Below are 17,235 nucleotides of genomic sequence, written 5' to 3'. Positions count from 1 at the left end.
AGCTGCAGGGAGCAGGTATTTGATAAATGAACAAATGATTTCAGATTCTTCAGAGAAGGTGTTTCAAGAAGTATGTGTGCTGATAAAGCCTGGGCTAGTTCCTTGAGGCTGAATATCCATAGGGAAAGTACTGGCATAGCTAGTACCGAAATCAAGGTACAACCAAATTCTCGAAAAGCCTCCGCTTGCAGAGTTGAACAGTCTTCTCTCATTCTGTGGCAAGGACTCCCTGGGTGATTCTGACTTACTCTTAAAGCATGTACCGAGGAAACGGCAGCAGAGGCCCTGGCCCTCCGGGAACTGTTAAGACAACGCTGAAGGAGATATAAGAGGTACTTACTGCTGGCGGAGGACATGCGGCTGTAGTCGGACCTGAAACACAAAACCTCAGTATTAGCAGGGTCATACATTGTTTTTCTTTCTCCAATAATTTATTCAAACTAGGATTTGAAACAATCCATAGCATTTAACTGGTAAGAAATGTCACACATTACTGTGGTGCTGAGGTTCGTCTTGTGCAAAGTGAAGTTGTATCTGAATACAAAAGCCAAACTTTACTGGCAGTACCTCAAAAAGTCAAACAGAGTTATCATCTGACCCAGTAATTCCATCACTGAGTGTATACTCCAAAGTATTAAAAACAAGTATTCAAAAAATACTTGTACACGGGTGTTGATAGTGGCATTATTCCTAACAGCCACAAAGCACCCAAATGCCCATCAACAGATGAATGGATAAACGAAATGTGGTGTCCCCACAGAATGGAATATTATTTAGCCACAAGCAGGGATGTGGTCCTGATGCATGATCCAATGTGGACGAACCTTGAAAACAATATGCTGAGTGAACGAAGCCATACACAAAAAGTCACATATTGTATGATTCCATTTATACAAAAAATTCAGACTGAATGCAGATTACTGATTGCCCAGGGCTGGAGACAGGGGGAAAGGGGAGCAACTACTTAATGGGTATGGGGTCTTCTTTGGGGGTAATGAAAATGTTTTGGATCTTGATAAGGATGATGGCTGCACATCATTATGAAGATAGCGCCACTTAACTGTACACTTTAAAATGGTTAATTTTAGGTTATGTGAATTTTTACCTTGTTATGGATTGAATTGTGCCCCCCCACCCCCATCCCAATATATGTTGTAAATGTTAACCTCTCTGCCTGTGGTTATAATCACAGTTGGGAATGGGTTGTCTTTATTATGTTAATAAGACAGGATTAGAGAAGGGTGTATCTTGAGTCAATCTCTCTTGAGATATAAGAGATTAAATGAAAGCTAGCAAGTAGAGATGGGGGAAGATTGATGCCAAGCCACATGGAGATCTCCAAGGAACCAAGAAACAAAAGCTGAAGAAATAAGGACATTCCTCCAGAGCTGACAGAGAGAGAAAGCCTTCCCCTAGAGTTGATACCCTGAGTTTGGACTTCTAGCCTCCTAAACTGTGAGAAAATAAATTTCTGTTTGTTATTGCCATTCACTCGTGGTATTTCTGTTATAGCAGGACTAGATGACTACGATAGAATTTGGTACCAAGAGTGGGGTGCTGCTCTAATAAAAAACAAAAACCCATTGCCATCGAGTCAATTCCAACTCATAGTGACCATAGTGACCATAGGATTTCCAAGGAGGAGCTGGATTCAAACTGCCTACCTTTTGGTTAGCAGCTGAACGCTAAACCATTGCACCACCAGGCCTCCGCTGCTGTAATAGATACCTAAAATGGAATTGGGTACAGGCTGGAAGAGTTTTAAGGTGCCTAATAGTAAATTTTTTATTATTTTTTTTTAATAGTAAAAGCCTAGATTGCTTTGAAGAAACTGTTGGTAGAATTATAGCTACCAAAGGCAATTCTGGTAAGGGCTCAGAAGGACATGAGAAGAGCTATAGAGAAAGTCTCTGTCATCTCAGAGAATACATATGGTGCTGGCAACAGAATGTTGCTAGAAATGTGGACATTAAATGTGCTGCTGATGAGGCTTTAATAGAAAATGATGAATATGTAATTGGACAATGGAGAAAGGGCGATGTTTATGCAGCGGCAAAAAACTTCTCTGCATTATGTTCAACTGTTTGGTGGAAGGTGGAACTTCTAAGTGATGAACTTGGATATCTGGCTGATGAGATTTCTAAGCAAGATCTTGAAGGAGCTGTATGGTTTTTCCTTGCTGCTTATGGTAAAATACAGAAGGAAAGAGATGGACTTAAAAATGAACTGTGCAAAATGAAAACAAAACTTAAAGAGGAAAATTCCATTATAAAAACGACAGACACTCATCCTAGAATGTTCACCAAGGATGTGGCTACACAATCTTTTGTTAAAGAGATTAAGCCTGTGACTGACGGATCCAACCAACTGCCACAGGAGAAAATCCATCAGCTTAAGACTGAAAGGAACAGAGAAAGAACAAAAGGAAAGAATGCTGTCCGCTTCTTGTAATTCTACAGGCAGGAAACAGGCAAAAGGATCTACACTTGTTATCCTCCAAGAAAAGGACAATCCCTAGAGCAGCTTGGAGATCAGCAGAACTGTTGAAAGGAGCACCAGAAGCAGGGTCTTCTGGGTTTCAAAGGGTGGGGCCACAGCCTCCCAGGTTTCAAAGAGTCAGATTTTCACCAACTCAGTTCTGGAGTGTGGGGCTGCCGTTAAAGTCTGTCGTGGGGATGCGGCCATCACTCAAAGTTGAGGGGGTTGGGATACCATGTCCAAAGGGCAGAAGAATAGGGCCAAGGTCAAGGGCGTGGGGTCACCACTCAGATGGAATAGAATTGGGTCGTGTAAAGCCAAGGGAGCAGAGTTGCTACCCCAGTGACCCTGGAAGGTGGAACTGAAGCCCAGAGTTGAGGGGCTTCCACCCAAAATCCAGAGGGCACGGCCAACACCCAGACTCTGGAGGGCAGGGCTGTTGTCCAGAGGGTCTCAGAGAAGAGAGGATTATTTTCAAGCCTTGAGAGTTAACGTAATTTGTTCTGCTGGGTTTTGGACTTGCCTGGTGCTTATCAGCCCTTCTTTCCCTCCAATTTCTTTCATTTGTAATGGAAATATATACCTTGTGCCTGTCCCACCATTGCAGTCTGAAAACTTGTGTTCTAGGTTTCACAGGTTTACAGACGAAGAAGAATTTTGCCCCAGGATGGAATATGTCTAATGTCTCACTCGTATTTGATTTAGATGATTCAGAAGGTGATATTTTGGACTTGGAGTTGGTTTAAGACATTTGGGATGATGTGATAGGGTGAATGCATTTTACATGTGGCAAAACACATGAATTTTGGGAGGCCTCAGGGTAGAATGTTATGGATTGAATTGCGTCTCCCAAAAATGTGTTGTAAATCCTAACCTCTGAGCCCTGGTGGTGCAGTGGTTAAGAATTTGGCTGCTAACCAAAAGGTTGGCAGTTGGAATCCACCAGCTGCTCCTTGAAACCCTATGAGGCAGTTCAACTCCATCCTATAGGGTTGCTATGAGTTGGAATCAATTCCATGGCAACTGGTACGGGTACAGCATGCCTGTGGTTATAATTCCATTTGAGAATGGATTGCCTTTGCTACGTTAATGAGGCAGGATTAGTGCAGAATGTATCTTGAGTCAATGTCTTCTGAGATATAAAAAAGATTAAATGCAAGCCAGCAAGCAGAGATGGGGGCAGAGGGATGCCAAGCTACATGCATATTGCCCAGGAGCAGAACCTCCGAAGAGACCCCCAGAGCTGACAGAGAGAGAAAGCCTACCCGCCCAGGTCCAGCACCCTGAATTCAGACTTCTGGCCTCCTAAACCATGAGAAAATAAATTTCCATTTGTTAAAGCCATTACTTGTGGTATTTGTTACAGCAGTACTGGATAACTAAGACACACCTCAATTAAAAAAAAACCATGCTTTTAAAAAAGCAAAACTTGAAAGCTCTCTTAGAAAACAGGATTTCTTCACACGGACTCCGTGACCCCTGGAGATGGGATTCCGGAGGTCCCTAACCATCTAGAACTACTGGCGAATTTTGGAACAGATGCTTAGTTTTCTGGGGAGAAGTTCCAAAGTTTTTAACAGATGTTGAAAGGGGTTCATGACTCCCTAAAAGGTTAAAAAAACAGTTGCCGTCAAGTCAGCTCCAACTCACGGTGATGCTGCCGTCAAGTCAGCTCCAACTCACGGTGATGCTGCCGTCAAGTCAGCTCCAACTCACGGTGATGCTGCCGTCAAGTCAGCTCCAACTCACGGTGATGCTGCCGTCAAGTCAGCTCCAACTCACGGTGATGCTGCCGTCAAGTCAGCCCCAACTCACGGTGATGCCCCGTGTGCCGGAGCAGAACTGGGCTCCACAGGGTTTTTAATGGATGGTTTTTGGAAGCAGATTGCCAGGACTTTCTTCTGAGGTGCCTCTGAGTGGACTCGAACCACCAACATTTTGTTCAGCAGCTGAGTGCGTTAACCACCCAGGGACTACCCACAAAGGGTTAAACCACTGCAAATGGACACTCTTCAAATGTTGACACCACAACCTGGGGACATATGTCTATGCTTACATGAGCAGTGAGAGCAGCCAGGGCGCCTCAGCCGTGAAGGCCTCTGCATTCAGGGAACGGCTGACAGTCAGGAAACACAAAGGTGCGTGCTGATTTGACACGTTTCAGTTCCATCTGAGAAGAACCCCACTGGTATTAGGGTGACAGGATGTGGGTTGTGACAGGAAAAGGGGAAAGGGAGGGCTAGGGACAGGGCAGAGTCCCTGGGTGGGGTAACCAGTTAAGCACTGGGTTCCAAAAGGTTGGTAGTTTGAACTTACCCAGAGGCACTTCGGAAGAAAAGCCTGGCAATCTGCTTCTGAAAGATCACAGCCTTGAAAACCCTATGGAGCAGTTCTACTCTGCACACATGGGGTCGCCATTGAGTCGGAATGGACTCCACAACAACTACTAACAACAAAGGGCAGGGCGAAATTACTCATTCTGTTCCTATGCGCAAAAGTCAACACCTGGCACTCGGCTCTTTGAGAATGGGGTCTGGCCAACGATACGCCTTGATTACTCTACCAAGTTTCTGCCTTACTTGCGTGGCTGTTAAGACTTTCTTCTCTGACGATGTGCTCAGTATAGCAGCTGTCTTAGTTATCTAGTGCTGCTGTAACAGAAATACCTCAAGTGGATGGTTTTAACAAAGAGATAGTTATTCTCTCACAGTTTAGGAGGCTAGAAGTTCGAATTCAGGGTGCCAGCTCCAGGGGAAGGCTTTCTGTCTCTGTTGGTTCTGGGGGAAGGTCCTTGTCATCAATTTTCCCCTGGTCCAGGAGCTTCTCAGTACAGGGAAAAAGGACACACTATTCTCCTGGCTCTTGCTGCTTGGTGGTGTGAGGTCCCCCTCACTCTCTGCTCGCTTCTTTTATACCTTAAAAGAGATTGGTTTAAGATAAAACCTAATCTTGTAGACTGAGTCTTGTCTCATTAATATAACTGCTGCTAATCCCATCTTATTAACCTCATAGAGACAGGATTTACAACACATAGGAAAATCATATCAGATGACAAAATGGTAGACAATCACCCAATACTGGGAATCATGGCCTACCCAAGTTGACAGATATTTTGGGGGGGACACAATTCAATACATGACAGAAGCCATTGATTTTCTCCCCCCAGTGTCACAAAGTCATTCTCAGTAGGAAATTCATCTCCTAGGCACCCAGGGATTTATTCTGCCAAGGTGGTGGTTAAAAAAAAAAAAAGGTGGTGGTTAGGGGGCATAATTACGCAAATAAACTGGTCATTATGTTTAATTTTATAGATTTGCATTCCTTTTATTTAGTCTCATAGTGCCTTTCCCCAATCATCCAGTTTTCACTCAATTGTCTTTCTTGCCACACTAAAAAAAGGTACATAGATTTTTAAAAATCATAAAATTCTAACTAGTTAAAACGACTTACATCTCTCATATTGCAATGGACAAACATACTACAAAAAGATCTTTTTGAAGGGTTAAAAAACAAAGATGTCACTTTGAGGACTAAGGTGCGCCTGACCCAAGCCATGGTGTTTTAAAGTGCCTCATATGCATGCCAAAGCTGGACGACGAATAAGGAAGACTGAAGGAGAACTGACGCCTTTGAATTGTGGTGTCGATGAAGAACACCGCATACACCACGGACGGCCAGAAGAATGAACAAATCCGCCTTGGAAGAAGTACAGCCAGAATGCTCCTTAGAAGCAAGGATGGTGAGATTTCGTTTCACATACTTTGGACATGTTTTCAGGAGGGACCAGTCCCTGGAGAAGGACGTCATGCTTGGTAAAGCAGAGGGTCAGTGAAAGAGAGGAAGACCCTGAATGAGATGGGTTGACACAGTGGCCGCAACGATGGGCTCAGGCATAAAAACGGTTGTGAGGACCAGGCAGTGTTTTGTTCTGTTTTACGTAGGGTCGCTACAAGCCGGCACTGACTCAACAGCACCTAACAACAACATCTTTCACACAAAATGATGTGCAGATATACTGATCATGGAACAGAAAGGAAGAAAAACAGCATGTGGTTTTCCCTTTTCAAATGAAATACTGCAGTAGTCACAGACTCACTGAATTTTAAAACTGGCAAGAATAACAACTAACATTTGTGTATCCCTTTATATGTTACAAGATACATTCACATATATCTAATTCAGTTTCTATTTTACTGGTTAGGAAACTAAAGTGATACTACTTGGGAGGAAACCACTAGGCCAGGAAGGTAGGGGCATGAACGCAGTGTGCAGTGTGGGTGTCAGGTACAGGGATCAGAGAGCAGAAGGGAGATGAAAGAGAGAGCAGGGTTGTAACCCCAGCGTTGCTGCATTAAATTCTTTCTGGATCCAGCCAGGACATAAACTTTAGGGCAATTCTAAGAAAAGTAGCTACATAAACGCAGTGACTGCTCGACAGAGGTCCACTACAGCAGATGCAATGGCAAACTAAGTCCATTACAATGGGATCATTTTAAGATGGTCAGATTTTAAAGAAATTCTATGGCTATTCAAACGAAACATGTAATAATAATATATGATATGACAATTTTATTATTAAAAATTTGCCCACATTTGCAGCTAGGCTTTTCCGAATATCCCTGAAGCAGATGGAATTCACATATGCGTAGACTTTAAAGATCTGCATACAGATGGATACATATATAGAAAATAATTTACATTTGGAACGTACTTCAAGAATCTTAAAGTTCAGCGGTTGCATTACAGAACAGTGCTAGCCCCACTAACGCCCCTGCCACAGATCCCTCCCCATCAGTAGGGGCTGGGGCACTGCCCCCGTCCGTCTGTCCTGCCCACTGGTCATCTCCTGGCCACCGCTCCTGCACTGCCCCAACCCCTTCCTCGCACAGCAGTCTTTGCAAAACACAAACCTGGGCCTGTCATTCTCTGCTCTCCATTGCCTTCTGGGTGAAGTTCAAGGTCTCTAGTGTAAAACCAGGGCTATTCTTTCCGGTTGGAACCTTTGCTGAAAATCTGCATTTCTAACAAACTCCTGGCTGAGAATTTGCATTTCCACCCCCAGATATACTGAATCGGAATCTACATTTTAACAAGATTTCCAGGTGATTCTTACGTATAACTTCCTGGGAACCTGTTAGAAACGCAAATTCTCAGCAGGTATTTGAACCCGAATGAACTGGTCCCAAGCCCTGTGTAAAACCCAAACCCCTTTCTCCATCACAGACAGTTCTCTGCCCAGCTCTGCAGCACCATCCATCAACCACCTTTCACCCCCATCCATGTCAACACAGAAATCAGATAAAGAAAAATCTCCTAAAATCTCACCACTGGGGCACAAACGCTCACATTACTTTCTAGCCTTTGTTCATCCAAAAAAAAAAAAAATCCAAACCCGCTGCCATCAAGTCAATTCCAACTCGTGACGACCCCATGTGTTTACAGAACTTGTACATAGTTGCCATCATGACATACATAAAATTCAGAACTTCTCTTTTTCACTTAATACTGTTATAACATGCTGCCACATAGCCCCTTAATTATAACTTTATGTGATGTGATGTACTATAACTCATTCACCCCCTTTGTTGGCTATAGGACTCGTCCTGCCTGTTCACTTTCATAAAGCACACTGTGATGGGACAGCTACGAGTAAAGCTTTATATTTACCTTCTTTTCCTTAGAAAAATTATTGTGAGTGGGATTATGCACTGAGCCAAGGTATGAGCGTTTTTATAGCTCGTAAAATATATTACAAAATAACCCCAAAAGATTATTTACTAGTGATCTGGTCAGTGAAAAACAAACTGTGAAGCTGAAAACAATTTTGTGTATAAATAAATAGGTCCAAACCATCTCCAAGAAGAATCAGGTATCCAACAAGGTCCTCTGGAGAGGTATGCCCTCTCCAGCTTTTTTCGGGGGAAGGCGGGGCAGCAGTTCAGTAGCTGCCTTGAGTGGCCTGTTATCAGTCTCCACATCACAAGCATTACCCAGCTGGCTCTACGTGACACATTTATCCTATGTGAGACACTCATGAAAGGTGAATCCACGAACAATTTTAGGATGAAAAATTGATGGGCATATGATAAAGGTGAGCAGAATAATACACAGATTACGTAATTTCACATACGTGACAGATACTCCACCTATTTCTGTATATTACTTACTTAGTATTTGTGCCAATAATGAACAGAAAATTAGATGTGCTTCATATATGTATAATGAATACCTTCCTAAATTCTCTTTTCCAGAAAACTCACCATAAAAACTGATCTTGTCATTTTTGTAAAACTGATCCTGACGTTTCTATAATACATCAGCTCAGTGCAGCAGGGCTCAGCTGTTAACTCTCAGGGCACTGAATTAGAGGCCATGGGATTTAGAGTTAACTAGCTCCACCCTGAACACACACACACACCTGCCCTGAGTTGACTCTGGGGCTTTGAGTCTGGTTTGAACCCCTGCTGAGAATTTGTATTTCTACCCTGGATATACTGAATCGGAGTCTACATTTTAACAAGATCCCAGGTGATTCTTATGCATAATAAATTTTGAGAACCGCTGCTCTACTAGCGGTTCTCAGAATTGGTCCCTGCCCAGCAGTATTAGCATCCCTGGGAACCTGTCAGAAATGCAGATTTGCAGCACGGGTTCCAACCCGTTGGAAGCTCCGGCTGATTCTGACTGTAACTCACAGTGACCCCACATCTATCAGAGTAAACTGTGCTCTATAGGGTTTTCAATGGCACATCAGGCCTTTCTTCTGAGGTGCCTCTGGATGGACTCGAACCTCCAATCTTTTAGTTAGCAGCAGCATGTTAACCGTTTGCACCACCCAGGGACTCCACAAAGATAAGAGGGTACCCAATATGTCATCTTATCGTCTGTGCAAGATTTTCCTTTTTACTTTTCTTTACACATGTCCCATTTTTCAATTTATTTTACCTATTCTTTCCCATCCGTCTGTTTATAAACTCTAGATCCCTGAATTGCTTGTTATCGCTGAAGTCACAGTGACGCATGTGTTGGATGGAGGTCACCCAAAGAAACATAAAGGGCATGCCATGACCTCATGCTCCCAGGAGCTCATGAGGTTCAACTGACAGGGAAGAGGAGGTGGACGAATGCCAGACCAGACTACTGGATGCAAACCATCTATGTGGTATGGTCATATCTGAAAGAGTGGCTTAGTTGCCAAATCTTGGCGGCATCACTAAAGTAATAGCCATTACAAAGCATTTGGCTGACTTATTCTACTTCTTTTATGTGGGCTTACGACGACACTGCCTGTCCTTCTATTCAGGGATCCTGTTTCTTCAGATTGTTTACCACTGTCAGCAGCCTATTTGCCAGTTTCTTCTAACAAAAAGTATACAGAGGCACAAGGCTTGCTTTCAAGTGGATTTGGAAAGTGGAGTTTCCAAACGACATCAATCGCCACAGGAGAATATTAGCCTGCCTTTAGTCTTGACTTGTACTAGATGGGTCAGGCAGCCAAGGCAGCATTTCAAGCAAAGAAAATGTCTGAACAACAAAAAAAGAGCTAGTTGCAGATCCAACGGCCCCGAGAGGCCACTTCGCTAACTGGGAAGTACGCTGGAGACCCAGGCTTCAGGCTCAGGCCACTAACTCGCCACGTCATCACAGCCTCTGTTTCTCCATCTGTACAACAACAAAAATTATAATACTGAAGCATGCCCTACTGTCTCTCAGATAATCTAATTTCTTGAGATATGAAAAGAATCAGAGCATTTGCTCTGACGAATATAAAAATAAACCAAACCAATTCCCACTGAATTGATTTTGACTCACGGTGACCCCGTGTGTGTCAGAGTAGAACGGTGCTCCATAGGGTTTTCATGGCAGTGGCCTTTTGGAGCAGATTGCCAGGCCTTTCTTTCAAGGCATCTCTAAGTGTGTTCAAACTGCCAACCTTTTGGTTGGTAGCCCAGCACTTAACCATTTGCACTACCCAGGGGCTCCTCTGATGAGTATAAAGAACAAGAATCATGGTGGTGATGGTCATGTGACAATTCTTTTTTTAATCTGATTAATTTTTGTGGCACAGCACATGGTCTTGAGTTTACCATGAGATACACATTTTTTTATTGTATAAAATTCAAAGTTTATCATTTGGGGGGTTCTTCATAACAACACCAATAGTATGTTGAGAAATAATAATATACTGAGGGCTTACTTACGCCAAGTGCTGTTCTAGGGGCTTTAGGTTGTCACAACAACCCTATAAGGTAGGTACTATTATCATCATCTACCATTTTACAGAGGACGAAACTGAGGGCAGAGAAAGGTTAAGTAACTGGCACAAGGTGCCATAATTGCTAAGTGGAGGAGCTGAATTTGAACCCTGCCAGGCTGGCTCCATAGGTTATAACTTTCAAAGTGATCAGTAGTACATTTGGCCCGTTGGTAGTGTGACTCACGAAAGTTTTCAGGAACTGTCTCTTTGATCATGCTGCAGAAGTGATCAATAGTCAGGTCAAGCAACACCCTAAAATCCCTTGCTCCTATGTTTTGGTCATACCATCTTCTCCCACCCCTCCAATCCTTGAGATCCCAACCCCCACCTTCTCTCTGCCTGACCTAAGAATTTGAGCATTGCCACAGGAAAATAAATAGCAAGGTAGACGGGTACCTCCATAAATATGTAATCACTAATCTCAGCTAGGTTCTCACTCAACATTGCCCCCCAAAACTATGTTAAATCTCCACTCTCCTCAGACCTTGGAGAGCTTACACCAAATCGACCCCATGTTCCCTTCTCTCCCTCTGGTCCCTCCTCCTACCCAAAGCCCCATGGTCCATCGACCTCCACCTTCTCAGAGAGCTTCCATTATAGGTTATCATTTTTCCTTCCTGTATCTTCATCCTTCCCCTTTTTACAGAATCCTTTCTATCAGCATTTATTGCCCTATTAGTGCCTATTTTTTAAAATCTTTCTCTCACCCTACTTTCCCCTCCAGCAACACCTTCCTTCTCCCCTTCCTCTGCAGACAAAGATCTCTATTTCCTTTCCCTCATCGTCCCCCTCGGAAGCCACCACTCCACCTTCACTTCATTATCTCCATTCAGTAAAAAGACACTTCACGTTCCTCATTTTAATGAGTTTCTCAGGAGCACAGTTAGCTCTCTTTCCTTTCTCAAAAACTTCCTTCTCTTGGCTTAGATGGCACCACATTCTTCCCTTTTTTATTCCATGCCTAATCTTTCTCAGGCCCCTTGATCAACTCATCCTCTTTTACCCAACAAAATTTCAATGCTGTTGTCTCTCAAAGTTGGTCTTAAATAGTACCTACTTCACAGAGTTGTTGAAGGATTAAATAAGTTCATAAAATATGTAAAGCTCTTAGACCAGTCCCTGGCACACAAGGAAGTGCTAGGTCATTGTTTGCTATTACCTTCCTATGGGGTAAGCCCCTCCTAGGACCTCACTGCCATTTTTCGATTGATAGTTCCCAAATGCAATGTCATCATGCAGACCTCTTCTCTGCTGACTCATCATCTCTGCGTGCGTGTCTCTCAACACCTCCAAGGCAGCATGTTGAAAAGGAAACTCACCATGCCCAACTTGGTCTTCCTCCAAGCTTCTTTACCCTTAGCACTCTGCGCCAAGTTAAGGCTGACTTGGAGTCAACCTTGCCGCCTTGTTTCATTCCCCATGCCCAGTCCTGAACGCTCATCCACCTCCTAAACGTCTCCCACAGCCATCACCTCTCCTCTCACCCTCTCTGCTGACACATCCTTGTCCACTGACCATCCTCTCTGGTCTCAACTTCTGCAAAGCTCTTCCCTGATCTCCCTACTTGGCTTTCTCCACACCACGCAATGCACACATATAATACAATAGTCTCAGGAAACGGTTTACACTTCCCACTGCACTTAGAACAAAGGTGAAAGGCTTTTTACTCAGGAGGCTACTGGCCAAAAGGTCTACTTTTGGTTCCTCCCACCAGCCTGCTCCTTCCTGCCTCAGGCACTGCAGGGGCTTTCCTTGACAGAACTCTCTAACACCCATCCACCTTCACCAAACGTCCCTCGTCTGGCAGGAGGCAGGACGGCTCTCCCGACCCCAGCCCCTCCCACTGGCCAGATCTCTGCAATGCCCCCAAGTAGCACTTATCACAACTCTAATAAAATGATTAATTGCATAAATCATTGTCTGACATCTGTCTTCCCACTCAACATCAAGCTCCTTCAGGGAAGGTACGGCACCTGACTCTTACACTGGTCTATCCCCAGTACCTAGAACAGTGCCCGTATACCCCGTTTAAAAAAAAAAAAAAAAAGGTCCACTTCCGTCGAGTCGATTCTGACTCACAGCAACTCTACGGGATAGAGCAGAACTGCCCCATAGGGTTTCCAAGGAGGGGCTGGTGCATTCCAACTGCCAGCCTTTTGTTCAGCAGCCAAACGCTTAACCACTGCGCCACCAGGGCTCTGCCCTGTATACAGAAGGAGCTTAATGTTTGCTGAATTAAAGAATAAAAAGGACTCTTGAATATTTGTTATTGCTATAGATAGGGGTACCATCTTTGTAAAACCTTTCACATATAAACCCCACAGCTGTCAAGTCGATTCCAACTCATAGCGACCCTATAAGACAGAGTAGAACTGCTCCATAGGGTTTCCAAGGCTGTCATCTTTACAGAAGCTGAATGCCGCTCTTTCTCCCATGGAGCAGCTGGTGGGTTTGAACTGTGAATCTTTGGATTAGCAGCTGAGTGTTTCACATATAATCTTCCTAATTTTAAATCAACTGCTGCCAAATTTTATTTTTTTGCACAGATATTTTTGGAAATGATAATTTAAGGGAAAAAAATCAGTGCTTCCAATTATTTTCACCCCTCATTCAAGTAAGATGTACTGAGCACCTGCTGCGCTCCAGACACAGTGCCAGGTGAGGGCTACGAGGAGGAATGAGTTCAGTCTCTGGGCTCACGGCACTACGCCTGTGGTGAGGATTCTAGGTGTGGTGACAGGTGTGTACTAAGTGCAGACAGCACGACAGATGAGGCAATCAGTGTTACCAGGGCAGGGGGTAGGAGGGGAGGTGGCTCTGTCAGGAAGACTCAAGATAATGCACCCTAACCTTTTTGAGGAGTCCCTGGGTCATGCTAATGGTCAATGCCTTGGCTGTTAACCAAGCCTTGGCCATCTACTTTCTGTAAAGTCAGCCACTGAAAACCCTACGGAGCACAGATCTACTCTGACACACAGGGGTCATCACGGGTTCAAGTCCACTTGACAATAACTGGTTTGAATTTTTTTTTTCTAACTTTTTGAAGGGGTCACAGACTGCTTTGAGAATCTGACAAAAAAAATAAGTTATCTTCTCCTAAAATTCACAAAGCACATCACTTTGTCTCCAACTTGAAGCAATTGTTCGTGGACCCCAAATTAAGGATCTCTGCCTTAGAGAATGTATCACCTGAGCTGAGTCTTAAAAGAGGAGTCGAGTTTCACTTGTGGACAGGCATGCCAGGTGGAGAAGGGCATGTCAGGTAAAGTGCGCAGCTTGACAAGTGCAAGAGAACGAAAAAGATCAATCTGATGCGGCAAGGTGCAGACAGCAAAGAGGCACCTGCTGAAAAACAATGCCAGAGAGAGAAGGCGGGACCCTGGAATGTCTGGGCTTGTAGGCCACACTAAGTAAGCTCTTTGCACTTTATAGATGGCAGAGCCACTAAAAGTTTCCAAGGAGGAGAGACATGATCAGATTTTCATTTTTAAAAATATCACGGTAGCAGGCATGCACTGAGTGTTTCTATACACTTTATATACAATCTCGACAGGTATGAAAGCTGGATAGGCTCAGTGGGGGAGGGGGAGAAAATAGGGAAACTGAATAGTTCTTTTGATAACTAAACTCAGGGGGTATATTTTTATATGGTAAATAGGAGAGGAATGAATATATTGAAACTGTTTTACTTAAACACATGCCATTTTACCTTTATCTTTAGTTTAAGGATGCTACTGAGGCAATAAGGAGCCTGGGTGATGCAAGCGGTTTGGGGTTGGTTGCTAACCTAAAGGTTGGTGGTTCGGACCCACCAAGTGGGTGAAAGAAAGGTCTGGCAATCCGCTCCCATAAAGATTACAGCCAAGGAAATCCTATGGAGCAGCAGCAGCTAACAAGAACAACTGAGGCAATAAAAATTCTTAAAGCCATTCTGTCCTGTTTAACTATACGTGTTAGAGACACAGAGACCTAGAGAGGAGAAGCTCTGGTGTCCCAGTAGCCCTGGCAGCTATCATGCTGACCATCAGGATCCCAAGGTGATGTCACCCCCTGGGTCATGGTGTCCTCTCTGCTTCTTCCAGACAAAGCCCTTGGGGGAAAAAAATCTGTTTCAGGTGAGCTCTGCAAATTGAAAATAAAAGGACTAGTCAGTGCTTTATTTAATTAAACCAGATAAAAATGAGCTGGTTACTTTGTTTCTTCTATGCATCAACCAGCCAACTAGAGGCAAGAAGAAAAGACAAACAGCCAAGGCTCTTGAGTTAAAGTTGATAAAAGCCACACACATAAGGTGTGGGAAAAAGCGGGGGAGTTCAGGACTGGAATCTGGTTGCTGCACAGGAATGAACCCTGAGCGATGACAAGCGTGGGTAACAGGGAGAGCCCAGTGCAGGGTAAATGCTTTAGGGCACCAAGTCCTACATCTGGGCTAGGAGTGGCAGAGGGGGCTTCTGCTAAGGGGGGCTGGGCAGGCAGGAGGGGCTGCTGGGAGCCTTTGCAGGGTCAGGTCAGAAGCCTGGGTCCATTCTGGGCCTGGGCTCTGTTCCTGCTTTACAGTGTTGCCAAACCCTGAGATTAGTTTTAAACCTTCCCACCTTCCAGGAATTAAGTTTTTGTAGTCTGGGACTGCCCTGTCCTCCCCCAGGTTATTCCAGATAGGAAAAGACACCCTTTCCTCCTGGGTCAGTACCCACATCCTGCACAGGAAAATCCTTTAGAGATAGGGACTGGGTGGAAGGCTTTACAATGACATTCGCCTTGTAAAAGACACTCGGCCTTTTGTCTCAGGAAAAGTGTGGCTGGGAAAGGGCTAATGGGCCTCCCAAGATGTGAGCTGATATTTGTGTCCTTTGAAAAGAATAGGACATTTCTTCAAATAATCAGGGTTAGATCACAGTACCATCCTCGTCCCGCCAGCACCATGGGCAGGCGGTTCCGGCCAGGATGGGCGCGCTTAAGGGCGAGGAAGTTGGGCGCGGGATGGAGAAGTCCGGGAGGTCTCGACAAGCCTACAATAAAGCCCCGCAATGAAACCATAAACTGAAGCACGCCATCATCCTAGACTTCTGAAAGACTTTAACGTGCCGGGTGTTCCACCCTCGCTTTTCCCCCGTCCCCATCCCCAAGCCCCATCCCGGACTCCAGGGCGCCCGGAGCTATAAGGAGGAAGTCCTCCGGGAAGGTCGAAACAAGTGCAACAGCCCTCCGTCTAGGGGGACGGCGAGGAGACGCTGCATTTGCCTGGCACTCCACATCAGCGGATTTACTGACCCGGGGGCAAGAAGGGAGCCGGGGGGGTGGTGGTGGCAGGGGTCCATCGCACGGGGGTCCTTCCACTCTCCTCGTCCTCTCGCGGGGCCCGCCGCACCGGACAGCCCCAGTCCGGCAGGCAACGGCCGGAACCAGCCCCTCCGCTTCCCCGGATCCCGGCAGGGCGGGGAAGCCCTCGCGGCCCCGTCCCGCCCCTGCGGCGCCGACTCGGCCACTGGCTGCAGCAGGGTCCCGGGCCGGGGCAGAGCCGCCGCGCAACTGGGAGAACGCTCACCCTCCGGTCTCGGCGCCCGAATCCACGCAGTCATCCTCCTCGCCGCCACCGCCGCCCGCCTTGGGGTCCATGGCGCGCGTCCGGCCGCGCTCTGCTAGCGGGCGCCGCGCGGCCCGGGGCTCGTCCCTCCCGGCCGCCCAGCCTCGCCCGGCCGGGCCCTGGGAGCCGCGCGGCCGGGCTCGGGGATCAACTCCGGCGTCCGCCGAGCCCCTCGCCGCGCCCTCTCCTGGCCGCGCCCGCCCCTCCGCTTGAGGGCCGGGTGTGCGCGGGGGTGCGCGTGTCCGCGGGGGCGTGTGTGCGCGCCCGGGTGTGAAGGGAGTGAGTGGGCGAGTGTGTGGGAGTACGCCTGTGCCTAGGTACGTGGTGTGAGTGTGGGTGTGGCGTGTATGTGTGGGTGCACGCGCCTGTTTGTGCCGTCTGTGGTCTGTGACCGCGTGGGGTGTGTGCGTGAGCGTGTGTGTGCGCGTGTGTGAGCGCGCTCGTGTGCTGGGTGTGCTCACGAGATCTCGAGGGCCGTCCTCCTCCCTGGGCCGCAGAGTCCGGAATCCGGAGCCCCAGCGGTTGCCCGAGGTTCCCAGGATTGGCGGGGCTAGCCGCCCGGAGAGATACTGACTGCTGGGTGAAAGCAAGGAGAGGTTTGTTCCCCTACTGCTGTCAGTTGGAACCCCTGGGTGTTTTCTCATAGTACCCTCAGAAGCGCCAGCGCTGAGTTCATTATCACCTTTCTCAGTGCAGGTTGGTGCAGCTTGCCAGTTCGCGACGGGTGCAGTGCGTTCTTTTGCTATTTAAAAATAAAGCACACTGGATGTACTTGAATTTAGAGGTTGTTGCAGTTAAGGGGATAATAAAACCGGTTGCCATCTAGTGGGTTCCGACTCATGGCCACCCTATTTGTGTCAGAGCAGAACTATGGTCTCTAAGATTTCCAGTGGCTGATTTTTGGAAGTAAATCACC

General features: G+C 46.1%; 1 protein-coding gene across 1 annotated transcript in view; it reads right to left on the bottom strand.

The window, feature by feature from the left end:
- FAM124A (family with sequence similarity 124 member A) overlaps positions 1-16,471 on the bottom strand; it is a 90,980-nt gene extending 74,509 nt beyond the window's left edge. Inside the window, exons 1-2 of the mRNA XM_064270177.1 lie at positions 16,281-16,471; positions 341-372 (exon numbers count right to left, since the gene is read on the bottom strand). Coding sequence (XP_064126247.1) covers positions 341-372; positions 16,281-16,351 — 103 coding nt within the window. The 5' untranslated portion in view covers positions 16,352-16,471. The remainder of the gene's footprint in view (positions 1-340; positions 373-16,280) is intronic.
- Between the last annotated feature and the right edge of the window lie 764 nt (positions 16,472-17,235).

Source organism: Loxodonta africana, chromosome 17 (genome assembly GCF_030014295.1).
Source record: "Loxodonta africana isolate mLoxAfr1 chromosome 17, mLoxAfr1.hap2, whole genome shotgun sequence".
In the NCBI taxonomy this organism is placed as follows: Eukaryota; Metazoa; Chordata; class Mammalia; order Proboscidea; family Elephantidae; genus Loxodonta; species Loxodonta africana.
Note: the sequence above shows the minus strand (reverse complement) of the source record. Positions and strands in the feature narration are given on the sequence as shown.